The sequence below is a fragment of the Seriola dumerili genome, unplaced genomic scaffold, assembly GCF_002260705.1.
Source record: "Seriola dumerili isolate Sdu_G_001 unplaced genomic scaffold, Sdu_1.0 BDQW01000088.1, whole genome shotgun sequence".
NCBI classification, from domain to species: Eukaryota; Metazoa; Chordata; class Actinopteri; order Carangiformes; family Carangidae; genus Seriola; species Seriola dumerili.
Genome location: NW_019174343.1, coordinates 10,190,413 through 10,216,167, shown reverse-complemented (window position 1 = coordinate 10,216,167; position 25,755 = coordinate 10,190,413). Strand labels below are relative to the sequence as shown.

At 41.3% G+C, this 25,755-nt stretch overlaps 2 protein-coding genes across 2 annotated transcripts; one reads left to right on the top strand and one right to left on the bottom strand.

The window, feature by feature from the left end:
• The first annotated feature begins 174 nt into the window (after positions 1 to 174).
• rhobtb3 (Rho related BTB domain containing 3) lies at positions 175 to 21,106 on the top strand. The gene is made up of 13 exons (XM_022744774.1): positions 175 to 554; positions 902 to 1,133; positions 2,040 to 2,232; positions 4,271 to 4,428; positions 4,840 to 4,948; positions 7,924 to 8,119; positions 8,273 to 8,469; positions 13,598 to 13,707; positions 15,077 to 15,182; positions 15,970 to 16,143; positions 19,638 to 19,804; positions 19,982 to 20,078; positions 20,970 to 21,106. Coding segments are annotated over exons 1-13 (1,860 nt in total). The 5' UTR covers positions 175 to 552; the 3' UTR covers positions 21,089 to 21,106.
• Positions 20,609 to 25,321, bottom strand: glrx (glutaredoxin). The gene is made up of 3 exons (XM_022744773.1): positions 25,022 to 25,321; positions 24,235 to 24,366; positions 20,609 to 21,109 (listed from the first exon to the last, which is right to left on the bottom strand). The coding sequence occupies exons 1-2, from the start codon at positions 25,226 to 25,228 to the stop codon at positions 24,253 to 24,255; spliced, it is 321 nt and encodes a 106-aa protein (XP_022600494.1). The 5' UTR covers positions 25,229 to 25,321; the 3' UTR covers positions 20,609 to 21,109; positions 24,235 to 24,252.
• Positions 25,322 to 25,755: the final 434 nt, after the last annotated feature.

Here is a 25,755-nt window from a genome sequence, read left to right as displayed (position 1 = left end):
CAGGCGCGACCACTCTCGGTTCAGCCCGTTGCTCTCTCTCTCTCTCTCTCTCTCTCTCTCTCTCTCTCTCTCTCTCTCTCTTCTCTCTCTCTCTCTCTGTCCAGCTCTTTGCCAGTGAGACTTTGTTTTATCCGCCGACGTCATTCATACGGTCTGGACACCGAGGCGCGAGGCTGCCCTCTCCTCGTCGTTAATTGCGTTTCCTACCGACTAACAACTTGTTTGTCTGTTAGCGCATTGGCTGCCCATGGGCGCTGCTGTTTACACACGGTGCTGCTCCGCCGCCTGGGCTGTCCGGTGCGCCTCTGCGGTCGGTTCGGGACGGTATTGGGCTCCGCTTTTATGAATGAATAACGAAATGCGAGTGACTGCGAAACTCCCGAGCAGCCGGGCTCCCGGGGGGCTAGCCACTGATGAGAGGGATTAACGACGGAGCGGAGCCGCGGCTCATTGCGGAAAAGCCGAGTCTGACTGCAGGCTGGCGAGGAAACGCACCGTGAGGGAAACGGGCTCCATAGCATAGAGCAGCGGAACAAAACCGCGGTTACCACAATGTAAGTTTCACTGAAGCTGCAACTCATTAAGGGATGTAGGAAGAAGGGGTCCCTGGTATGGGTGCATGCTTTATTTTTGTCAATGCTTCATAAATATCAAAGCAATACCGAGATAATTGCTCAAAGTGTCTGATTTATTGAACCATAATACCCACTCAGGTGTAAGAAAGGCCTTGGCAAGCTTCTTCTCAGTCATTTTCAGTGACATAACAGTGATGCACCGTCTCCGTGATACCCATGAATAATAAGGACCAGAGCCAGGAGAGGTGCCTTCTTTCCATCGTGGATCAGCATCTCCCTGTGTGATGCCTCCTTTCACTCTCAACCTCGAGTTGTCTGGCTTGCAGGTCCATCCACATCGTGGCTCTGGGCAGCGAGTGCCCCGGTGGAGTCGGGCCCGGGGAGGAGATCATGGGCCAGGGGCAGCTGCAGGGAGGCCTGCTGTGGAGTTACCTGGGTCACGGAGCGTTGGTGGGACCCTGCGACCTGGAGAGCAGCCTGCACAACCCGGCCTTCATGGAGTACACCTCACGTGTGTTTGGAGATGTCACTGTTGTGGTTCGGGACTGTCCCAGCTGGGTAAGAGACTGGTGGTGTGTTTGTTTGCAGGGCAGCATGAGAAAAGCAGAGAGCTGCATGGGTTGGTACAGTAACCTATCAATCTTTGCTTTGACATATTTGCTCATTCATGTGTCCATCCCTAATATACATATTAAAGTAATTTTGGTGTTGCTTTGGCTCTTACCCCTACACCTTCCTGCTTGTGTCATACCAAATCAGACTTGCAGATTTGCAGAGGAAGGCAGGCCAATATGGCAAAACAAGCCATAAGAAAGTGGTGTAATTTTGTCCATTGTGAAAGGGTGTACATCACTTAACTGATATGCTGTTTACTTTTCATTCTGCTTCTGTTTCTCAGAAGATGTAAAACATTTAAAATTCCAAGGCCACTTGCCTTCCAGCGCTGATTGCAGGGTTTATAAAAATGGCTCTATTCTTAGGAGGACGCTATTTTAACATGCACTGCAAAAAAAAAAAACTGATGAAAGAACTTTTGTTCTTAATAGCATATGAATTTGAAATGAAAGCACTGTTGTGATTTTGTAGCAGCATTGTATGCGTCCTATTATGGGGGCTCTCTAACCCTGTCAGGGCTGGTGCTGGGGAAAGTCTGTCAGTCTAATTCTATGTCTCTTTATTCAAATTGCTCAAAGCTTTCTGAAGTGTTTTTTTTTCTGCCTAATGAGTTGAATCAGGTTGGTTTAGATCCGCTACCCTCACGCAGGTCCTTGGGGGTAAAGTCCCAAGAGCAAGACTGAGGTATTTATACATAGGGAGACCCAGAGGGAAAGGGTTAGGGTTAGATGAGGTGAGTTTCATGGTACAGATTGGCTATGCACACAATTCTGTTTATTGCATTTCTCATGTCTGTCGTCTTCTGACATGTTACTATTTATATTTGTTGTTCCTTTCTTCTCTTTCCAGGACTTGTTGGACAGTGACTGGGCCAGTGTGCGGAAAGTTCTTGAGCAGGCAGACATCCTGGTCATTAAATATTCAGTCACTGACAAGCTGGCCTTCCAGCAGGTCAGGAACGGCTACGCCCCGAGACTCCGCCCGCTCCTGAGGCATTGGGGTGTACCTGTCATCCTAGTTGCTGTTGGAGCACGGCTGAATGGTGAGGATTCTTTTGTTCTGTGTTTCTTTTTTCAGAGCCAAAGTGAGTTTAGTTCTGCAAACAGCGCCTTGACAACTGATGGCTCCTCTAACTCCTCCTCTTTGTCATTTTGTTCATGAACAATGTTTGAGTTTGAGAGGAAGCAAATAGAAAATGTCTTCATCTTTCACCAATTCAACTTGATATCCTGGTGTCTTAAGGTTAATTTACAGTTGTGTCAGTTGTTGATTTTGATTTTTGGGACAATATCATCTTCTTCTCGTCGAGCCAGTGAGATCACTGCCTCTGCCTCGTGTCCTCTACTGCGTCCTCCGAGCAATGAGGAGGATGCTCATGATTAAATATCCTCTTGGCTCTCTTCAGGCTGTCGGTACACATGCTTTGCTGCAGGAAACACACCATAGCAAGACATTCAATTTATACTTTTTGCCCATTAGAAGCCTTACAAGCAGATCAGCTCACAAAGCATTTGAATGTGCACTGCCGTGGCTCAAAACTGCACCACAACAGCAGTCACCTGGGTCTAGCCTTACTGTAGGCAGCTTAACACATTAGGCTTTAACATACATATTTATCTACACTTTAGTGAGTTTGCATGCGTTTTTGCAAACACACTGACCCTTGTCAAATCCAGACTCTGTAAACAAGCCCATCAAACGCACTAGACTGTATTTTTAGCTTATCTGCTCAACATACTTTGAGATCCTGTCAGAGCTTCACTGCAGAATGATCACAGTGCAAGTCAACTCTTTGCTGGGAGAGATAGATGGAGTGGGAGGGAGCGGGTAGCTGTAGACCGGAGCCTTTGTTTGTGTTTTTGTTTGTGGCTGCCGTGCGTATTTTCATGCTATCCCCTCATGACTGCAGAGAATGACGGCTGAGCTCTGAGCACTTCCTGCTGCTCGACTTTAGACCACCTTAGGCACAGCTGTGGCAGAGAGAGCGCTGCCGTACGTGCATTAACGCACCCATTAAACCAGCGCTGAACGCAGGAGCACAGACAGATTTATCCAAGGGCACGCACACACGCACCCTCACGCACACAAACATACCACTGATATGCCAAGTCACCGCCTGTCAGACGCTCACACACACTCTTCTTTTCCTTCTGCCTCTCACACACACACTCGGTCTCGCTCTCTCTCTGTGTGTCATGCCTGTAGGTTATTAGCAGTATGATTTATCAAATGCCTCAGCACTTAGCTGTATGTCCTGCTCATTCCCCCGTTCTCTCTGGCTCTCTCCTCCTGTGTGTAGTCTTTCTGTAGTCTTTTTTTCTTCTTCAAGCTAATCCCTCTAATTTTCTGTCTGATTCTGTCGCTTTTGTCCCTTAGCACACATGCCACAGTATGGCTGGTCCTAGTGTACGCGCCACTGCAGATTTTACACATTTAGGAGATCTTATTCTCATGTTATTGTATAGGAATTCTTCGTTTTTTCTCAAAACTTATTGGAAAAAAAACGATGGCTTGAAAGTACCAAAGCAACATCATCATCTCAGGAACCAATATAGGCAAACACAAGAGAACAGGAAATAACAATATATTAATTATTGGATGTCCACTCTGAGAAGTTAGGAAGTAGGGCAGGTCTGCACCATAAAACCACATATGGCTGTGGCATCTGGTTTGTATATTCTGTTTTTGCAAAATATGTTTTTCTGTTTTAATTTGGTTTCTGAAATGTTGCGTTTTTCATTTAACAACAAAATGCTTCACCAAAAATCAGGAATTACATACAACAAATGCAAGTGGCAGACCCCTCATATCTTTAAGATTTGCTTTTGGGCTTATATGGCAGTTCATTTCTTGTTTTAGTTTTCTATATTTAACAAATAGATTTATGGATTTGATATCATAGTCTAACATGGGACAAGCATTTCCTGCATCAGCTGATCAAATTATACCAGGTTCATACATCCTAAAAATCTCCTATCAATGACTCATGACTTCTCATATTAAGTCTTTTTTAGATTCAGTTGTGTGTACAGTTTGAATGATTTCATCTTACAGTTAAATTCACTTCTCCCTGTCTTCAGATGAGGGCCCTCCCTGTACGTGTCCATTGTGTGCGTCTGACTGGAGCAGCTGTGTGCCTCACAGTGAAGGTCTGCAGCTGTCCCGGGACCTGGGGGCCACCTACCTGGAATTGCCTTCTCTCAACCACGTCTTTGTTGGACGCTACTTTGGCAGCGTGGTACGTGATGACGCCACACCGGAATCACAGGATCTAAATAGGAATTTAACGACAACAGTGGAGTCACATCAGTCACCTCATACACTTTTTAACTGCTGTGGTTGAATAAGCACAGACGTATATGGTCGGTGATGCTGAGTGAGTTTTTGAGCATTCTTATTTTCAGAAAAAAAACAAAACAATTTTCCACACATGTTTTCAACACAACGAGCAGCAGTGACAGCAGCAGCTCCTCCTGTCTGTTCAACTCCATCAACATTTTCAGATCTGGTCTTTGAGTAGAGGAGACAGGGACAAGTAGCCACAATGGTCTTCTGAGGAAGTTGTTTCCAAAGCAAAGAATTGATGATGTAACATCTCTATTTTTGTACCCTGTGTTTGAACTAATGTGTGTATTTCTGTATTGTTCAGCTGGAGTACTTCATGATTCAGTGTCTGAAACACAAAGCCAAAGAGAGGCCAGAGAAGAGGCGAGGGAATAAAGTGAATGAGCTTCGTCCCCCACACTTAGAACAACCAGGTCAGTGGAGTACTATGGTATCTAAATACTAACATTGCTAATGTTATATTGAACAGCATTTATTCTATTTTGGTCCTATTGTGTTCTATAGACAGGCAGGTTAATCAAGCAAGTTTTTCAGAAGAATTTAAATCAATTATTTAAATGTTATTAATGATAATTATTGTTTTTATTACATTGTTTAAGTTTTGATTTCATTAAAATATTATCGTTGCTAAATTGGCTTTTTTATGGTGCATAGAGAACATTCAGACTGACGGGATTGTTTCTTCTCGAGCTCACAGAGCCATAAAAAGAGCTGAGCACAAAGGTTTTATCCAGATCAATATTCTCTGTTCCAAACTGGAAATAAGACGAGAGACAAAGAGCAAGGTAGACTACTTTTATCCACTGATGTTTGAATCAATTTTAGCTCTTTTCAACACCAGATGCAGCAACAACTGAGTGTTTAGTGCCTAGAGCACAATCACCATAGTGATTGTTTTTGTGGGATAGGAGAGGATTACTCATTAACCTTATCCTTAACTAAATTTTCTTAATCAGTTTACGTATCTGACCTGGGCACTACAAAATCACTTATCCAGCCAGATCCAGACCTAATTCAGTTCTTTTTTATTATGTGGTCTAAATTTTGCACCATGGTTTGGGCAGGTGTCTGCATCATTCTGTGTCCGAGGGCTACCTGCTTGATCCTGCCAGTAGCATATGTCTGTGTCAAAGATAAAGCCATGCAAGTCTAAGTACACACAGAGGAACACTACAGAGGAACTGTGAATGGCTGATTAAATCAGTTCAGTTTTGAATGACTGACACTGAATGTTTGTCTCTCAGTTTTGGAAATTTAGGTCTGAAACTAACAATTATTTTCATTATCAGTTAATCAGTCAATTGTTTTAACGTCTAAACAATTAATATTAAGGAAACTTTGATGGGCTGGTAACATCTGCATATTGTTTCGCCTGACTGATGAACAGTTCAATACCCAAGGACACTCAGTTAATTGTAAGTGAAAGAAAACTGACAAATTCTCAATTCTTTGCTATTTGACAAGCTGGAACCAGAGATTGGCATTTTGCAAAATAATTAATTATCGACTAATTATTTAAGATCTAATTTAGTCTTAATCCTTTTACTTGAAGTTCAGGATTTCAGATTAAATTTTAATTAAGACTCAAAAAAAGCCACACAAAAATCAAAAGGTTTTAGTTTGTCAGCAGCAACAGCGGGACACTTGCAGATCTATTGCAGACTCACTCAAACTGCCTTTAAGCCAGTCAGTGTCCGCTAACACAAAAGGCTAATTATGAGGAGAAATAAATGACCATGCCTGTCATGATCAAAAGAGGCGAGAACTGACAGAGCCACAAACATACATACGCAGCTTCCAGCTGAGACCCAGCAAAATTGATTAACGTAACAAAGCTTAAAGAAAACAAAGCAAGCCAAGCTGGAGTGCTGTGTGGCAGACCAGACTGATGCTGCTTCTCCTTTGTTTTAATGTTTGACCTTTTTAGACGGTGGCACTCTTTCTCCTAATTGGCTAAAGGACGGTCTGATTAAATCTGCAGCTGACTGCCTTTCCTAACTGCCGGATGTTGCCACAAACTGAAAGCTCTCTGTGTGTTGAATTTCAAATGATATCATTAAAAAATGAATTTGGCTTGAATCACAACCCCCACACCACAGATAGACCCAGCAGTCTTTATTTTGAAGGATGGTGTCCACTGCTTCTATAAGGGATGCTGAATTCACAGCTACACTCCTGTCTCCTGTCTTTACAACTACTGCTACTACTACTGACATTTCAGTGTGACATTTTTCCGTGCACAGTTTACATTTTTAGAAATAAAACAGCTGGGAATATTTAACACAAATAACACTGTCAAACTAGTGTTAAATATTGATCTGACCATATTGCTGCTCTGTGTGTTTAAACCTGATGCAGTGACTGACAGTTTCATGACCTGCCAAAAAACTGTTGGTGCCTGTCCAACACTGCTTACGTCTACTTATGGTGTGGGTTGCATTAAATATGATGAGCACTGATTCAGGAACACAACTGTTTTCACAGCCAGATCTGAGAGGCCATGAAAAAGGAGATGAGGTCCACAGCAGAGCCAATATTAAGCATGAATATGAATATAATAAGACAATGATTTGTCCCCCAACCACAGGTTTTCCCATTTGTAGTTTTTTCACCACAGTATTTTTATTGTATTCACTGTTTTCATGGTTACACTCATTTCTCTGCAAATCATTTCTCTGTAACGGTTGTCTATCCAGGGTTTTTCTACATCTTTAAACATTAACCTTATTTAAAACAAGCTTTTGGACTTCCTTTTGGATTCTGGGATAATTTTGTTGCTTGCTGGTGTATTTTTATCAACAAAATCATCTAAAAGATAACCGCTAAATGTCAATGTTTGGTGTCAGTTCCTCGAGAGGACAAATCCTCTGTAGAACAGAAAGACATTGAGATTTCTGTTTTTCTAAAGTAGACCAGAATCCAGTGCAGTAGTGTCAGCTTGCATCTTTGCAGGTCTGTCATTAGTGCAAAGACAAACATATCTGGAAGCGTTTTTTCTAACTTGAGTAACAGGGCAGGGCACAACATGACATTGGCCACTCTCTGCTCTTTCCTCTTGACTAAAAGGTCTCACTACACTATTGCTTTCAAATTCACTCTCTCCACATACCCATATACACCCCATTTCTCTGAGTTTTCAAAACTCATTGTCAAAAAAAGGGGAAATGACTAGTAGAAGTAGACATGGTAGATTAAGGAAATATGAGTACACACTGCAAGTGTAAATCAAAAGACACCTGGGGTGCTCTGTATATACCAAATTTGATGGATTTTCCTTTAGGGAACAAGCTGAATTTCAGCAGTAAGTGTTCATTAACTCAACTCATCCTCCCTATCTTTCCCTCTCTCTTTTTCACCCTCTGTGCTATCTCTTCCTCCCACCATTCAGCTCGTCTTCCCCCCATCCGTGTGGAGGAGTCCAGCTTCTCCCAAGACATGCAGTGGTTGTTGGAGCGTGGTGTGCAGTTCGCCGATGTGGCTTTCTATGCCGGGGATTCTGGGAAAGAACTGGGGTGGGCGCATGCGGCTGTGCTGTGTGCGGTCAGCCCGTACTTCAGACAGCTGCTCCTGGGGCCCAAGACCAGGTAGGAAAGATATTAGCACATTCACGAGATGGAGCTTAATAAGCTATTTCACCACCTGAGCCTGTAGCCCTCAGGAGCTAAACCCTTCCTGTAAACTCCTCCTTAGTGTAACTGTGAAGCACTTTGTGCTGAATTTCATCTCTGGTTGGACAGGGAACGTCCACAGTCACGGTGTGTTTGCAGAGAGCGGGACGCAGGCCCCCATTCGTTGCTGTCCACCTGGGATGGGGGCATTATTGATGACATGCCACGATCAGAGGGGCACCTGACAGGACGACTCTCCCGTCTGGTTGTGAAGGACCCGCTTCTGTGTATGTGCTTGTGGGAGACTCTCATGTTTATTTACAGAGGTAAAAACCACCAGTCAAACACAGCACACCCAGATACAGCTGAGAAAACCAACATCTTAAATCTGCTGTGGTGTCTTTTGCAGAATATTTCAAATAAATAAATAATTTCCATTTAATCTTTTTAACGCCCACTGTTCTACTTGTGAGATGCAAGCACTATGTAGAACTTTCCCTGACAGTTTGTATTATGAAACGTTAGACTTACACAAGTATGAACCTTTCATATGCTGATTATTTTCTCACTTAATTAGTTAATTAAAATATGTTTGGAAGCAGTGATAAATGTCACACAATCCCTCAAATATAACAATACAAAACCCAAAGATATTCAATTTACTATCATAGACGACTGTACTTAGGAACAGCTGTGCTTTGAGTTAATTGTCAACGCCGGCATGCTAACATGCTCAGACTTTCAATGTAAATATGTTGATGTTTAGCAAGTATAATTTTTACCATGTCCACCATCTTAGTTTAACAAAATTTACTACTCAACATTACACACAACTACAGCTGAGACTGATGGGAATGTCATTAGTTTTGGACAAATTTAAATTTTGACCTGAAGGTGAAAAGTCAGGTCCGATGTCAGTTATCAGTTGGATTCATACAAAATTTCATGACTGTTGAGACATTTCAGTCTGGGCCACAGGCCATTTTTACTGATTTATTTACTGTTGATCAACTAATCAGTTAATAACCAATGTGTCAGCTCTGTAAAAAAATAAGAAGGGGAAAATATGGCGTCTCCAGCTGTTTAAGTGAGTGTCATTAAATTATTTCTGCATTAAAAGTTGCATTAACCTAAATCACAATGACAGGACAGACGAGCATCCCATCCCCACTGATTCAAACCCTGTGATTCCTCCAGAATGAAGTTGCCCAAAATGACATCCTGGCATCAGGATCAGTTGCATAGGAAGTGCCAAATAGAAAGTGGGGATCAGATTACAAAAGCATCAGCCAACATGCATTTCATCCAGAGAAATCTGGAATCAGCAAGGGTGGCTCAACAAAAAAAGAAAAAATCAGTTTCCTGCTACTAAACACTAGACAGTGCTCAGTGTATTAACCAATTTTACTATTTGCTATTTGTGATGTATGAATCAGAGATATTTGAATATTTGCAGGTGTTTAGTGTTGATTATTTCTGTGTTGCTAAATGCTGGTGTTTCACTTGGACATTTTAAATAAGTTTAAATAGAGCCAGAATGACATCCACAGCATGGGAACTCCATTCCAGTTTTACATTCAGTTACTCTTTTTCCAATAATTTAGATGTGATGATTAATGTCCCCTGGCAGCAGAAGGCAGTTTGCCTGCTACTGGGTCTTGTCCAATATTCCATTACGCTGAGGAACAGAAATCAGTCAGATTGAAAGTGCCTGATCGTAAGCAACTGTAGTATTTTAATCTAGGACCTGATCATTCATCGTGTAATAGTGTGATCCCACACTGCTTTCTTAACCCACATTTGTACTTGGATGCCTTGGAGCACTCATGTTTCCTTTATCTCCAGCCAGCTTAGTTCTATTAAACATTATGGACATCAGTGCACTGAGTGACGTCTCTGCAGAAATTGAACTTCCATCAGTTTGACTGCTATTGGGATTAGTTGATAGAAATCTGGCTCCATAGCCTGTTATAGCAGCCTCATATTTACATCAACAAGTGATGAATTCTGTGATGAAACTGTCATGTAAAATTAATAATACTATATATTAACCTTGCTTAACAAGGATACACACGTATGCAGGCATAAACTGTACAGCCAGAACATTTGCAGACATTATATACTGTGGGAATTGTATCCAAAATGTTCCCCAGTCGTGTATGAAGCCTAGATAAACAGGCATGTGATATTCTCTGTGACTTTGGTGCTGTAATGAAAATCTTCTCAGTCTGCGGCTTATAGTCTGCAGTGCTGTGCTTGCTGCATGTTGGATCACAGGGCCAGTGCATGCCAGCAGGCTGCATGTTGTGCAGGATTCCTTATGGCAAAAAGCTGCGCTAACATCTGATTCATGGCTGCCTTTTAGCATGTATGTGAGCAGCACTGATGGTCTGAATGAACACACGTCTGCGTGCGCACACGCACACACACACACACACACACACACACACACACACACACACACACACACACACACACACACACACACACAAACACTAGAGGCAGACACACAGACATATTCGCTGAGTGTGTTTTGTGTATGTGTGCTTGTGAAGGCTGAGCGGAGAAGGGAAGAAGATTATAGGGTTAGACTGAGTCTGTGTGAGTAACTGTATGAATAAGAATAAGAAAAGAAGCAGTTGAAAGATGGAGAGAACAGCATGTATTTTCACGCATGCATGTAAGTCCTTGTGTGGATTTTTTTGAGTATGCGAAAAGGAAGATGGGAAAGTGAGGAGTGGAAAATTCTGAGAAGGGTAAAACAGAAAAAAAAAGAAGAAAAAAAAAAACGAGGTGGTGGGACGTGAAGGTGTGAGAGGGGGTGGAGTGTAAGGTGCTGATTTTTCTGCATTTCTGTGTGATAACTTGATGGTGAGAGAGTGTTCGGGTGGTGGGAGAGCTGGGCACTAGAGCATACTGTTAATGTGTGGTTGTGGTTTGGAGGGAATAGCATGTGCTGAGGAGAATACGAATGTCACGTTTCCATAAAGCACTGCAGGGAGACAGCATTAAGTCTTGTGTGAAAAATGACTAACGTTAACCTTCAACATGGGGGGTCTGATTGTATGTTAAAAGCAGCTGACCTCATATCAAGTGTGTGTGCGTTTCTGTATTAGTGTTCGTTTTTAATTGGCTAATCAGACATGAATGTGTGTCTTCTTTTCCCACAGAAACATTGAGAGCACATTCTGCCAATGTTCATTTGCAGTAAATCCACAACATGCCGTACTTTGCTTTGCTAGAGACAGGACAAATATCTTCTGCTCGCAATTCACTTCAACTCATTTGTTGATTGTAGCTTATTTTATTGACTCAGCAGAAGAAATTTCCATAACAATATCATGTCTCTCTAAACACAGCGTCACACTGGTGCTGTTATTTCATGCTTGGGGTTTTTGTCACTTGAGTTTGTGTGTGGACAGTCGCAGAGGCCGTGACTTGTGCTTGTGTGATGTTAACACTGTGAGACTCTGTCTCCTTTTGTAGAATCCTACTGAATTATTGAATTTGTCACTGGGTTGCCATTGTGTGTGTGTGTGTGTGCACGTTTAGCACAAGTATCACATGTATATGACACCGATGAATCATTGTGTGTGTATGGTCATTGAGGCCTTATTTGGGGTCACATTGTCGACCACACACTAGTTGTTTTTTGGGACATGTCTCAGTGGGGGAAATTGGTTGTAATTTAGTTTCCTTCAGTTGAATTTAGCACAAACCTCACTGGTTTTTGTCTTTGTTGGGGTTTGGTTTAAATTAGGTGAGATTTAGAGTCAGGAATGTAGCAGTTATGGATGAGATTAAGGAAAACCTTTGGGGAATGAGTGTTAATCTGTGCTAAGTGTTTGAGTTTGTCTGTGTGTTTGTGTAAATGGGTGAGAGGAAACACATCAACATGGAAACTTACTATATTTGTGATATTATGTAGAGGCAGCTTTTTGCATAGATATTTTGTGCTATTTGTTTTCCTTCCATTGCACCTATGAAAACATCCACCAGCCCATCCAGTGCTGTTTTGTAGTGTCTGGCTGCATCATGTCAGCACCGCAGCTCCTGAGCTAATCTCTCACCTGCCTATGAGGTGTCTGCACCGTGCAGTGTCATTATCCTGGACAGTGTGTCGAGGTAATCCCTCTATCACACCGAAATACCGTCATTATGAACTAATGATGAGCTAAATCCTGTCCAGTCCAGCTCCCTTCTTCCCTCGACAGTCTGTTTATGTCCCAGTGAGACAGAGTGCGTCACCCCAATCAGGCTGCCGGGCTGTGCAGGCTTTAGAAAGGAGTATGCCACTGAAATGCAGCGCAGATGTTTTCAAATGAAAGTTTGCTTTATCATGTCTGTGTTTAAATAGCTTCACAAGTTTAGCTTACTTCAGCTAGTCATGGAGTCTTTATACTTCACATCCTTTTTGATGACATTAACTCAGTATATAGCACAACCCAGATTTCTATTTCCCTGTTTGTTTACTGTATATCAATAATTTAAAGCCATGCTAGCCGCGTGGTTTTAGGGACAGCAATGTCAGTCTGTCAATTGGTCATTTGACCAGTTTGGCCCAGAATCCAACTCCAACTCCAACCATTGGATGGATTGCCTTGAGTCTTACTGACCTTAGTAATCCCCTGACCTCTAATGCCACGTGAGGCTCATATTTGTGGTTTTTAGTGAAATGTCTCAACAACGGTTGAGTTGTATTAACTTCAGTGTTTCCTTACCTTTTTTACTTTATGCATCATAAGGTCAAAATTTCATTTTGTGCAATACTTTGGTTTTTGACCAAAAATCTGTAAAACTAATGACATTCCCATCAACCTTAGTTGCACTCTGTGTTTAGTGCTAATTATCAAATATTATTAGCATGCTAACACACTAAACTAAAATGGCGAACGTGGTATACAAAAATGTTTAAAATACAGTAGTTAACTTTTTCAGCTTTAGCCAGAAAAATTGGTCTATACTGTAATGTGACTGGATGAGAAACAACTAACAAGCAGACTTTATTTCTATTTAATTACACATATTGTGCATGTGAATTGTGAAAATAGGATGAAAGCTTTATATGTCTTTACACTGTTTGTTTAAAATTTGTTTTTTGTTTTTTTTTAGTAGCAAGCAACCAACTGGAAAAAATAAAAAATCAAATTAAAGTAAAATCAAATTAGAAAAAAAAAACAGACTCATGAAGGTAACTTGTTTGTTTTGCCTTTTGGTCACTGTTTCTTATCAAAAGAATCTGGACCGGGTGTCCCATCCATAACCACAACGCATTATATAAGCAGACAGATTTTAGAACAAGCCAGCTTAGTCAAAAACAGGCCCTGAGTATTCGGTGTAAGGTGCGTAGGTGGTCAGAGCAAGATGCCAACGAGAATAGAGTTTGCCTCTGTGTTTCTGCAAACTGTACTATTGTGGGTCCATACAGTCAGTTTGTTTATGGATGTTTTGTAGGAGCATGGGAGTGGGAGCACCTCCAGGAGGCCCTGGAAGAGAAGCTGAAGAACTCTCTGGCTGTTGCTCAGCTTATGGAGCGCATACGATCGCTCATCGGGAGAGAAAGGGTGAGGTCTTAAATTTTGAAATCACCTCTCCTCTCTTCCTTTAATACGCACAAATTTCATATAAAACCTTGTTTGAGTTTGGGAAATCTTATGTTGTGTGTGCTATAACAGCCCTCTCCAACAAAAGAGGTTAAATATCTGTAATGTGTCAAACTTGTTCTTTGAAGATATAAACACATGTTTTTATGGTTGAAGTCTAACAGAACCTTAATTAACAAGACCTTGTTTAGAAAGAGCGCAGTAATAATGTGGCTATAATTAGCATATTTACATAATTAGTGCCCATAATCACCTCTCAGACACTGGGAATTAGCACAAAATAAACAAGAGATGCTCTCAAAGGAGCAAAATCACAACTCACGATCTTTAAGGAGTTCACAGTGGACATCTGCCATGAAATCCTACATTATGTTAAGAAGTTCAGCGTCACATCTGGAATGTCTTGTCGTAAAACATAAGCTGGCTCTGTGTAATAGGCAGCAGACTTGAACACTTAGAGAGACATCAGGAGATATGACATGGCTGCGTCTGACAAGCCTTTGGCACCAAGTATGGTGGACCAACCCATCTGGATAGAACTAGGTCTTCTACCTGAGGCGGCGCACCAAGACACGGCAAGGCCACTTTAACGTGATGAGACACCCTAATGTCCTGTCATGATTTGATCTCATCCTCTATAAACACCTTCAGGACATCTCACTCTGTGAAATTTACTTTTTCATGAGCTTTCTGTTGTTTTACAAAATAGAAGCAGCTTGATTCTGTTGCTGTCTCTACTGTTTGCTGAACTCTGAGAATATGGAGTTCTTTGTGTGCTTCACTTGACTGAGAAAGGTCACATGTTAATGGGATGCTTTGACGACACTCATTTGTGGACTTAACAAAACCACATGTGCACGTACACTCTAAAAAGACACACTGACAGCCTTTCTTCGACTACTGACTTCACCTGCTGTACAGTGCTGTCAACTGTATTTACATATATTGTACTATGCACCCTTTACATGGCTTAAAATGAGAAGTAATGTGTTAATAAATGCACTGTTGGGCTGACTGTCAGGTTCTCAGTCTGTTCTCAGTGTTAGCCAGTTCCATCATGTCGTTCTTGGCATTGCAGTTCAAGTATGTTTGGGTAGCGCTAAGCAAGACTGGCAGAGAGGCCATTTGTATTCCACAGGGGAGGTGGTATTGATGCACAGAATTGCAAGTGAGCTGGTAACTGGTACCTGACATCCTGCAGAGGAATGTTAACTCCCTGTCTGTTTCTTTTGGCTTCCTCTCCTCAATTTCTGTGTGTGTGTGTGTGTGTGTGTGTGTGTGTGTGTGTGTGTGTGTGTGTGTGTGTGTGTGTGTGTGTGTGTGTGTGCAGGGCCCCAGGGATACCCCGAGTGCGCGGGCAGCTCAGCTCGGCCCCCAGACTCTTGTCAACCTCTTCAATTCTCCCCTTTACTCAGATGTCATCTTCATGGTGCAAGGTGGGTTCATGCTGATCTGTTAGAGGCACACACGCTTACAAATGCATGCACTGTCACACAGCAGAGACAAGTGACTTTTTATTAGCCGTGATTGAATTATGATCTTGGTCCCGGGCCTGGTCATCCATTTGGAGACGAAATAAGATAAAATGGTCCGAGCGACGGGCTCCCTTCCGTTCCTATCATGTTTCATCTCACCAAAAGCTTTTCCATGAGCTGCACTTGTATTAAACGATCAAACTGTGAAATATAGAAATAATGGCCAGAAGCCTCTCCTAATCAATATATATCTCATAAAAAGTGAGCTTTTCTCGTCTTTGCACCTCGGGGGCTGCGAGCTCAACTCTTGGAGGTCACAGAGGAAATTTCTAAAAGAATATTTAGTGCATTTCTGATCTGTTTTTTCAATCTTGACTTTCTGATGGAGTGTGGTGAGAGCTGTCACTGGCTGTTCATGGCGATTAATGACAGCGATTATAACAGGACTCGTGTCCGCGATTTACATGTCATTTGTTTCGTGTTATTTAATGGCCCATTATGAGAGATCATCACTTGAATTAGATTTGGTCTCTATTCTTCTGTGATCATTCCAAAGAGACAAATTAGTGATATTAGGAGTGTTTGATTAAAGTCAAAGCCAAAGGTACATTCTGTTACCACCATTCAAGAATCAATATATTAATTATGAACTGTTTATAGTCTCTGGCAGTGCACTTCTTTGGGACTTTTCCAGACACTGCTAAGACATTCTAAACCTAGATGTTAATTTTGCATGTGTGTGTTCTAGGCAGCGTATTGCCAGCCCACCGGGCGGTGCTGGTGGCACGCTGTGACGTCATGGCGGCAATGTTCAGCGGAAAGTATGCAGAGGCCCGGAGCCGAGTGGTGCCCATCCACGGAGTCTCCTCAGATACCTTCCTGTCTTTCCTTGAGTACCTCTACACTGACTCCTGCTGTCCTGGTGAGTTTACTGCACACAACAAAGACATGTACACAACTACACCACTGTGGCCACTGCTGTGTACAATAAGATTAATGACTAAATGGCTGCTATGACTGCAAACACATCTCCAACAGAAGGTCCTAAATATAGTAATAGACAGCCCCCCGGTCCTCTTTATCTTGTGGACTAATTAAACCCTGTAGCAGATTTTGTATTATGGTGAGATTGATTGCACTCAGTGTGTTATTCATTCACCCGCCTATAACTATACCCTCAGGCTGTTCCTGTAAATAAAAATAGTTTCCTTAGTTAAATAAGGGGGAAAAGCTAGAGATAGAAGCTTAGTTGAGATGAAAGTCACTTTATACGCCATGGATCTGACCAACAAAATGACACTTGTTTATAGAAGTACAATGGACCTTTGATGTAATTTTAAAGTATCCAAATCAGAAAACACTTGAGTGGTACAGTAGTGTTTTCCTATAGACCTTGCTACTAAACAAAAGCGCAGATGACACGTCCCATCAACCATCTGTGTGACTGCGACATGCTGCCAGTGTCAGTCTCAGGAGGCGCGTGGAGAACAGCACTGAGCTTAAAATTAAATTAGATTTAGTGATGGCAAAATCAACCCGTGGCATCACTGCTTCATCTGCTTTTAATGGTGCCAAATGAAGGCCCCAGACGTGTTGTTGTTTTCCTCTGTCACTCTCTGACACATTGTGCGCTGCATTTTCGAAGTAATTAGTGCTGATAAATCTCTTTGGTGGTGGCAACGAGCGACACAACATTACATTCAGAGAATTATATGAGGAGCCTCTATAACCTTAAAATTTTATTGAGCAAGTGACTCCCTGTAATTTGAAAGCTTAGCTGATACTGTTGATCCCACTGAAAATCAACAGTCAGCCTGCAGCTCAACCCTCAGCTCATATGTTAAGTTTGACAAAACAAATATTCAAACCAATTCACTCAAAACTATAGACTGTTCTCAGTCAGGCTTACACACACCGATCGTAGGGTATGGCCAAAGTAAAAGAAGAACATTTAGAAAGACATATATTGAGAGGTTTGTGTACCAAATTAAATCTAAAATATTAGTTGGTATTGTTCAGATGGCTAGAGGGACTCCAATACGTTTTGCTGTGTATCTGCTCTTGTGTGCGGGCAATTATTTGCTAACATGTTGGACAAAATGAGTGGATAAGCTGATATATCAAGTCAAGTCTTCTTGCTATGTTTCCTGCCTCCTAGTGGTAAAAGTTTACCTAACGCAGCTTTGAATGACAAGCCTTTGCAGTATTGTCTGAAGGGGCTTTTGAAGGTGTGTGTGTGTGCGTGTGTGTGCGTGCGTGCGTGTGTGTGTGTGTGCTTTCATGACAACAGTGGTGATATCACAACTGCAGTCCCTTTGGATTAAGCCTAACAACTGCAGATAATTTACAAATTCAGAAAGCACAAAAAAATATGTGTTATATACCTCCATTAATAGCTATTAAAAAGCTTTTAACTTTTAGTTACAGAATTACATTCACTGTCATGTTCCTTTCCAGTATAGTTACATAATGAAGCTGCTGCATTGACAGCTTAAAGCTTCAGAATAATCAGTTCTGAATAAGCAGCTCTCAGGAGCTGACGATCCCCTTTTTCTGTGGCATGGGATGTTTTGATGAAAAACTTTAACAAGCAATCCCTCAGTTGCTGCTTAGGTACAGGGAGTGTAAACAAGCTGTTTCCAGAGATACAGCTTCAGGTTGAGTCATGGGAGCAGGAAATTAAAGGCATGAAACAGCTCCAGAGGCTGCAGTCGCTGCACTGTTATGCAACAGCTCAGCACTCAAGGTCAAAGCAAGGTAACTCCACCAGTAGCAACAAAAACAAAGGGTGTGAAATCAAAGGAGAAGCGCGATTAGTCTTTCATTCATATAAATAATAACCATACATATGGTAGTAGAATACATTCTTCATGCTCATTTATGTGTTTTGGGTGGTTTGTGCAGTCAAATAGAAATGTGTATGATTGCTGCTAAGCTGACAGTGCACCAGCCTGTCAGAGCCGCATGCAGTGTTTGACTCACATAAATGACAGGAATCAGATTACACCAGGAGTAATTTGATTTGACATTTTGACATTACATAATAGGATTGACAGTACTCGTTTGACATTTGTTGCATGTGTGTATTTAAGGATGTTATTTGACAGTGTGAAAACAGCAATGGGAAATTTACTAATTTGTTTTATTTAATGTGATTTGACTAGTGAGGTCTATTGAAAAACACACAGCTGGGATTTAGTCCATGTTATGATGTTTGTTGTAAGCACAGAAATCATGTTGTTCTTTTGAGAGATTTCCGTGAAATCTGTTGGACATTCAACAAACTGATGGTGCACAAAGGAGGTACTGTAGACTGCACTGACTGTAATGTGACTTTAAGACACTATGTGAGAAATAAAATGGTATAAATATATTATTTGATTTTTGTGGCCACAGGGAGCAAAAGAATAAGCTGTAAACTTATCATTGACATATTGTCACATTATAGAGCTACATATAACTATGGCAAATGTGTTAACAAATAATTACATATATTTATTGTTATGGTGCAATATCATCATTAATTTGGAATCATGTTTCTTGCCACCTGATGGATACAAGTCATGTATTCACTCTCCTTTAAGCTCTGTTTTGGTCTCAACTATGCTCCACTGTTCACCAGCCAGTCACTAACTTTGTCAGTATGCCTGGGAAGGCTTTTAAAAAAATAAAAAAATAAAAATCAGCATACTGCTGCAGCTGGAAACACGACGGATGAGAGCTGTGACATTGAACCAAAACAGTAAAGTCATGGGCCGGAAAAACCAAAACATGTGATGCTGAAAAGCTCGGTAGAGATGGTAATTGTGGAGTCACATGACAATTCTCCGTGGGTTTGTCACTACAAGAAAAACTTTTGACATACCACTGTAAATATAAATGTATTCATTAATGCAGCTTTAACATCTGTTTTTTTGGTTTTACTCTTAATATTATTAATATTTAATATTTGGTACTTTACAAACTATATATAGCTATGTATATACTGTATATCTATATTTTCCACTACGAGGGCCCAGCATTCAGCTACGTCAGTGTGATCTTCACTGTGCGTCTACTGTGCAAATAAACCAACTTCAAGTTTATTGTCAAATATTGTAACCTTTAAAATTCTGCTACAAGTTTCTTTAACTGATAGAACTGATGACTTTGTAATTTAGCATCTTCTAATTTTGTGTGAAAGGCACATTAAATACTTTTATTTTTATATGGTTGTTTAGAGCTGTGGCTCTGTTCCAGTTTGATTTTTAATCTTAAAGGGAAGTTTTTAAACCTCTGTTTTCTTCTGGAGGCCTCATGCTTAAAAATGTGTCCAGCTGTTGTACACATCAGGAATTAAATGTAATCTGCGTAATGTTGCAGCGATGTACATGTATGTAGTATATCAGACAGTGTTGTGTGTGTTTGTGTGTCCAGCCAGTGTGCTGCAGGCCATGGCCGTGCTGGTCTGTGCCGAGATGTACCAGGTGAAACGTCTGCAGCACCTGTGTGAGGTCTGTGTGTGTGCTTACCTTCAGAGCATGCCCAGTAGAGAGCTGGCATCAACAGGTATCAGCGTGGTCCGACTACTCCGCAGAGCAAAGGTCAGTGCAACTTTGCATATGATTTGAGAACAGAAGCAGAACCGTCAGATAGTTTGTGTAAAACGGATTCCTACCTCAGTATGATATAACATCTCCTACAGCCAACTAAATGGAAATGATTTGAAAAGCATTAATTATTAAAAGAATAACAGTCTCTCCGTTTCAATCGATTCTCAGTGCCACAATGCAGAGCAGCTGTACGTCTGGCTCCTCCACTTCATCGCCAACAACTACCTGATCTTCAGTCACAAACCTGACTTCCTGGAGCTCTCAGGTCAGTGCAATATTTTTTCTTTAAAATCTGACGATTTTAAATAAGCCTTGTAAGTGATGATCAAGCAAATTAAAATGTAAAATTAAACAGCTCATTTCCAAATTTTTTGCGCAGTATCAGAATTCATTTTAAAAAGTCAGAGTGCCTCCAGGCTTTTTTAACACGGTATGTGTAGGTTGGGCTGCATCTGTCTCACTTAAATGAATGCCAGGCTTCTCATTTCTTTTTGTCAAATGGTACAAACACTACAAAATACATGAGGTGCAAGTTTGAGAATCAAACATGGCTACATACACCTGTGAAAACCTCTGTATTTTATGCTTTTCTGCCATACAGCACAATATGGCAGTATTTATGTTAGACTGTGAATAATGTCTCCTTATAGTATTTAAGTTTAATACTATAAGTTTATGCTTGAGTTACATAAAACACTTCTGTTTGCCTCTCAGTTATTATAGTCTTTTGCATTTAACAGACCACATAAAAGCAGATAAAGACAGGCTAATTACAAAGATTAATAGCATCATGGCTCTGGTTAGTAGCAGTAGCAATTTTTATTGTCATTATTAGTCATACACATAAGACTTATTTAAGGTCAATGGACGGGTACTGAAGGGCACAAGCAAAGTCAAAGGCCAGTATAAGGGGACAGCACATGATCGATCACCGTTGGTCTTTCGTTGCTTGTCGGTGTAAACAAAATCTTACCACATATTTCATCCTCGTTGGCAGCATTCATGGCAACAATCCAAGAAGTTATTACTGTATGTGTTATCTGTGAGTATGCACCAAGTATAGTAAATCTTGCTGTAATGGTTTTATCAGGAAAACATCCCATAGCTGTGTTTGCGGTAGGTTATAGTTGTGTCTTTGTGTTTATGTGTGTTCCAGAGGATGAGCGTGAGCAGGTGGAGCGGCTACGATGGCCATCCAGAGGCTACCTGCAGGAGCTTAGCGAGTACCAGCAGCGGCGACGCAAACTACGCAAGTCCCGCTGCATAGTCATGTGACCCCACCTGGAAGCCACAAGCCTGTGGAAAACAGGGGAGAGAGGGGAGGGGAATCAAATGAGAAAATAATGACAAAGAGTGAGGCTGTGCATCATCAACAGTGGAAAGAGAGGAAACAGTTTTTTTTTCTGTTTGTGCTGTTGGATGAAGGACTGACTCTGGAGGATACCACTGCAGAGGAGAACAGTATAAGACTCCTCAACCACTGGGACAGCGCTGTATGTACAGTATGTCAGGCAGTGACATACACCACTGCGACACTCCTCTCTTCCCCTGAAGGAATGTGTGCGTGTCCTCTGCATAAAGACTATTCCATCACGGGCAACACAAAATGACTGATCCTTTAAACCCAATATGAATTTAAAATGACTGTCTGGCCACTGGCCAGAGGCTCTGTAAAAGATTATATTTCTATTGGCTGAGGCTGATGGATTTTGAAGATCAACATTAACACAAAATGGCTCCATTACAAGTACAGATATATCAAATGACCACACATCTGTTAGACAACAGACCAGGACCATGTGCGGCCTGGTTCACACTACAGTAACGGGTAATGTGACTTCAGGTTGAATAAGAAGGAGAAAACTGTGCTGGGAAGTGTTTTCTTCTCTACTCGACACCCGGGGATGTCTGTGTCTCTTATGTACGCTGGACATGGGACTGCTCCATCTTAAATTAAACTCATGATGACCCATGGTGACCCATGATGCATCTGTGTCCCGTTGGATCGGGAATTGTGGGGAAAAAAAAAAAAAAAAAAAAAAAAAAAGTGAACACGTCTACATGCAGCATTTCTTAAGCTGAAATAACTCTTGAGCCTTCAACTTCTCAGTGGCTCAATGAGCATTTCATCTGAGCGGTGACCTACATTAACACTGAGAGCAGAGTGGAAAGCAACTGGTAATGCTGCTGGTAGCACAGTCATGCTCCTTTTCATCTGTAATCTAACAGACCCTCAGTTTAGCATACGAGCAGGACCAATATAATTACAATTCTTCTATTAGATTCTTTCAGATCTCTAATGCAACATCAATGAGTGTCTCAGAGTCAGACTGATTTTATTACCATGTGAGGTGGAATACATTATGACTGTAGTCTGTGTCAAATGAGGCCATTTCACTTTTCATTGAGAAATTACTTGAAAATTAAATTCTGAAATTAAACTACACAAAGCCTGTATCAAAATCAAGTGCTCTATACATCAAATCCAGAACAATAATCAATGTATTTTTAAACTTCATTTAAAGCTGGACTTTTACATCATTTCCTTTGCAGGTTAATGTGAAATAATGTTGAAATTACTCCTTATACATGTGCAATAACAAATACTAAGGGTCTGTCTCTGTCACACAAAAAAAGCAAAGGCCTTTTGTAGCATTTACGTGTACAGACGGGATATAAAGATTTAGGAAAAACAATCATATCATGAACATAAGTTGGTACACTAAAACCACAATGCCTCTGGGTGGATACACAATATTTATTTTATCTTTTTTTTTGAAAGGTTGTTTTTAATCATAATGAGATTATGATTTATTGGTGCTGCAATTATTTTTGTAAACTATACTGTATATGGACATTTATGATTTTTTTTTTTTTTTTTTTTTTTTAACATTTGGAGCAAAGACAACTGGGCCATACTATTTTACAGTCCAATGTTTCACTGGTATTTACTTTAAAAGGATTAAGAAATTATTGATTTGACAAAACTGGGGGACAGAAGCCAGAACAACTTGTCCGACAATCCCTCAGCAAAATGAAAGCAAATAAGATCAAAGGTGACATTTGTGGCTATTTTTGATACAGTGGATCAATGTAATTCATTAATGATCAACAAACTGCATGTAGCTGTGTTTGTATCCAGTTCTTGCAGTGCTGTAGCAGCAGGCTGTGTATATAGTACAGACCACAATCACTGTCAAGTTGTTATCTAACCAGTTGGTGTGTGTTTAACTATAATGACGACAAACAACATTTACAGTGTGTGTCTAGTTCGAAAAAAACAAACAATAAATAAACGCCAATCTACTCTTACAAACGGAAGATGACTCATTAAATAGCAGCTGAAACACTGGACTGTGAATCAAAGTGTGCGCCAGTACGGCATCCACAGGAGACACGCGTGGCTCCACGGGGCCTGTGCTGTACAGACTGTAGATAACATGGCGTCTGACTTTAAATAAAGACATGTTTTAGAATGAACGTATCACAGACTCAGTGAATGTCTGTACTCTGTTGTGTTTGTATGTTGTCGTACAGTCACAGTCAGGTGTGCAGGTGTCTGCGTGCATTTTGACTGCAATTAAAATCAACCTGTTTGACCGTAAGATGGCTGACAGCCACCTTAAGCTTCCACAACTGGCATTGGCTCTCTAGGTCTCCTAACACCATTCTTCCAAAAGATATTATTCCCCTCATTAGATGGCTTGATGGTGGTGGTGGAGAATGCAGTCTAAGTCCAGGATCGGACCTCACAACATGTTTGTCTTTCACACTGTGTCAGATCAGAGTCGTCAATCCTTACTGTGACTTGGTCAACAGACATGACAGACTACAAGTTGGACCCCGAGCAGTCATGGCTTGTCGTCCTTAAGGTGCCGGGGACCGATTGTACTGTTCCATCTGACAACACCAACAATGAATGTTTATGTATGTAGTCACGGTTATATTAATCAAAGAGAACCTTGTTATGTTTGCAGGGGGTGAAGTCACACCCACGACTCACCCTGTGCAGAAGCATCTGCTCTCCTTATGTTTCTCCGCCCTTTTATTCGGGCGTTTCCTTAATTTGTCAACCATCTGTACATTTCCATCAGGATGTGATGCAGTGTGGGCCCAGAGCAGATTTTACTCCTGCCTCTACCACAGAACAATTAATTGTTATCTCTTTGAGCACCACCTTGGGCATCTTATTCCCTTTCGTTTATTTATTCCTACTCTAATGAGAGCTTTCTGTTACTAAATCATGCACTTAATGACTTGCCCTGGGTCTTCTGAGGGGGAACACCTACCTCCTTTTCTTGCCTCCTATTATAAATGCTACACATTTCGTATTCTCTTCACAGCCAGACCCTCTGTCTTTCATATTATATGAGTGTGTGTATATATGGAGGTAAAAGAAGAGTCTGTGCAGTGTCCTGTACCTGGAGGTGTGGACCAGGTTACTGCAGGGCTCCAATGGACTGCAGCATGTCCTTTAGTTTACCACTCTTATCCAGTGCCGCCACATCACTGCCGCCTCCAATGCACTCCTCACCGATGAACACCCGTGGGACCTACATTTCAAATCAGTACAAGAAAAATAGGGATGCAGAAGGTTAACATGCAGTTACTGATTATAAATGTCATACATAGGGTTAGACAATATGATGAGACAATGTACATTTGTCTACCAGTCCATCTTGTCCATACCATTGTAACTATCCCTTAAACATCTCTGGGTGTATCAGACCAGTATGGACAACGCTGCAAATTAGTAAGCACAACTCATGGCAGTTAAAAGGCTTTTCATATGATTTTTGCACAAATGAGATGATGTGTATTTGTCAGGGAGCTAATTCACAGGTCTATTCCATCTACCTCAATAGAGGATTTCATCCATATCAGCCACCCCTTCTCATGAGCTTTGGTTGAAATCCTCATTTATGGATTTCAAAAGCAACTGTAGTCCAAGCAAATAAATAAAAACCAGCAAATTAATCAGAAATTTTACAGCTTCAAACTTTGTAATCATAGCTAATATGGCTATCACTGCAAAGCTGTTTCATTTTAACGTGGCAAAAGGTTCATTTTTGGCCTGTTGATGTCACTGCACTGAGGTTGAAATAGACTCTTTCTTTCTAGAGGAAGCTGATTACACACATGTAAACTCCTCTCCTCAAAATGAGACTCCTCCGTTGTTTACTAAAGCCCGACCGAGCGGCTGTTTACCGTGCGGGCTCCGGTAAGTTCCATGAAGTAGTCCTGCATGCTGTCCATGTCGCTGCGTCCACTTATATCAATACACTCCAGATGTCCGGGTTTGAACTTATATTTGGCCAAAACGTCTTTGGCCATAATGCAGTACGAGCACGTGGGCTTAACGAACAGCACCACTTTGTCTCCTTTGATCTTCGCCTGCACAAACTCCTGCGCCATTTTCAGTCGGTCGGTAAAGTGCTGCGGGAATAGGACGGAAAAGTGGCATCAACAGGAGAGAAGAAAGATGTTCGCTCTGCCCCTTTGTCAATTATGTTTGAGGATGACGTAGGTCAGGGCCTTTCCTTCTTAAAGGGATACTACATACTATTGCGCGTGCACCAAAGCGCATGGGTTTTTTCAGTATTTAATACTTAAAGTGAGGAAGTAATGCCTCTAATGTTCAGAATACAGGACATGGCAGTTTTAACCTGTAAACGAGCCCCGTGGAAAAACGTGCTGTTGGACCCACAGTCTTCTAATTATCAAATGACCAAAACCAGTTGACATGCAGTGAAGCTGTAAGTCTTTGGGCCCCCATTGGTCTGGTGCCACGAGGCAGGCGTCTGCTTTGTCCAGTTAGTAATCCAGCACTGATAAAAAAAAAAAGAAAGAAAAATGATCAGGTTCTTGATCAGACATTCGACATCCTACAAGGAATCCCTTTCCTGCAATTTGTGAATAATAAGCATTCCACTACCTGTGTG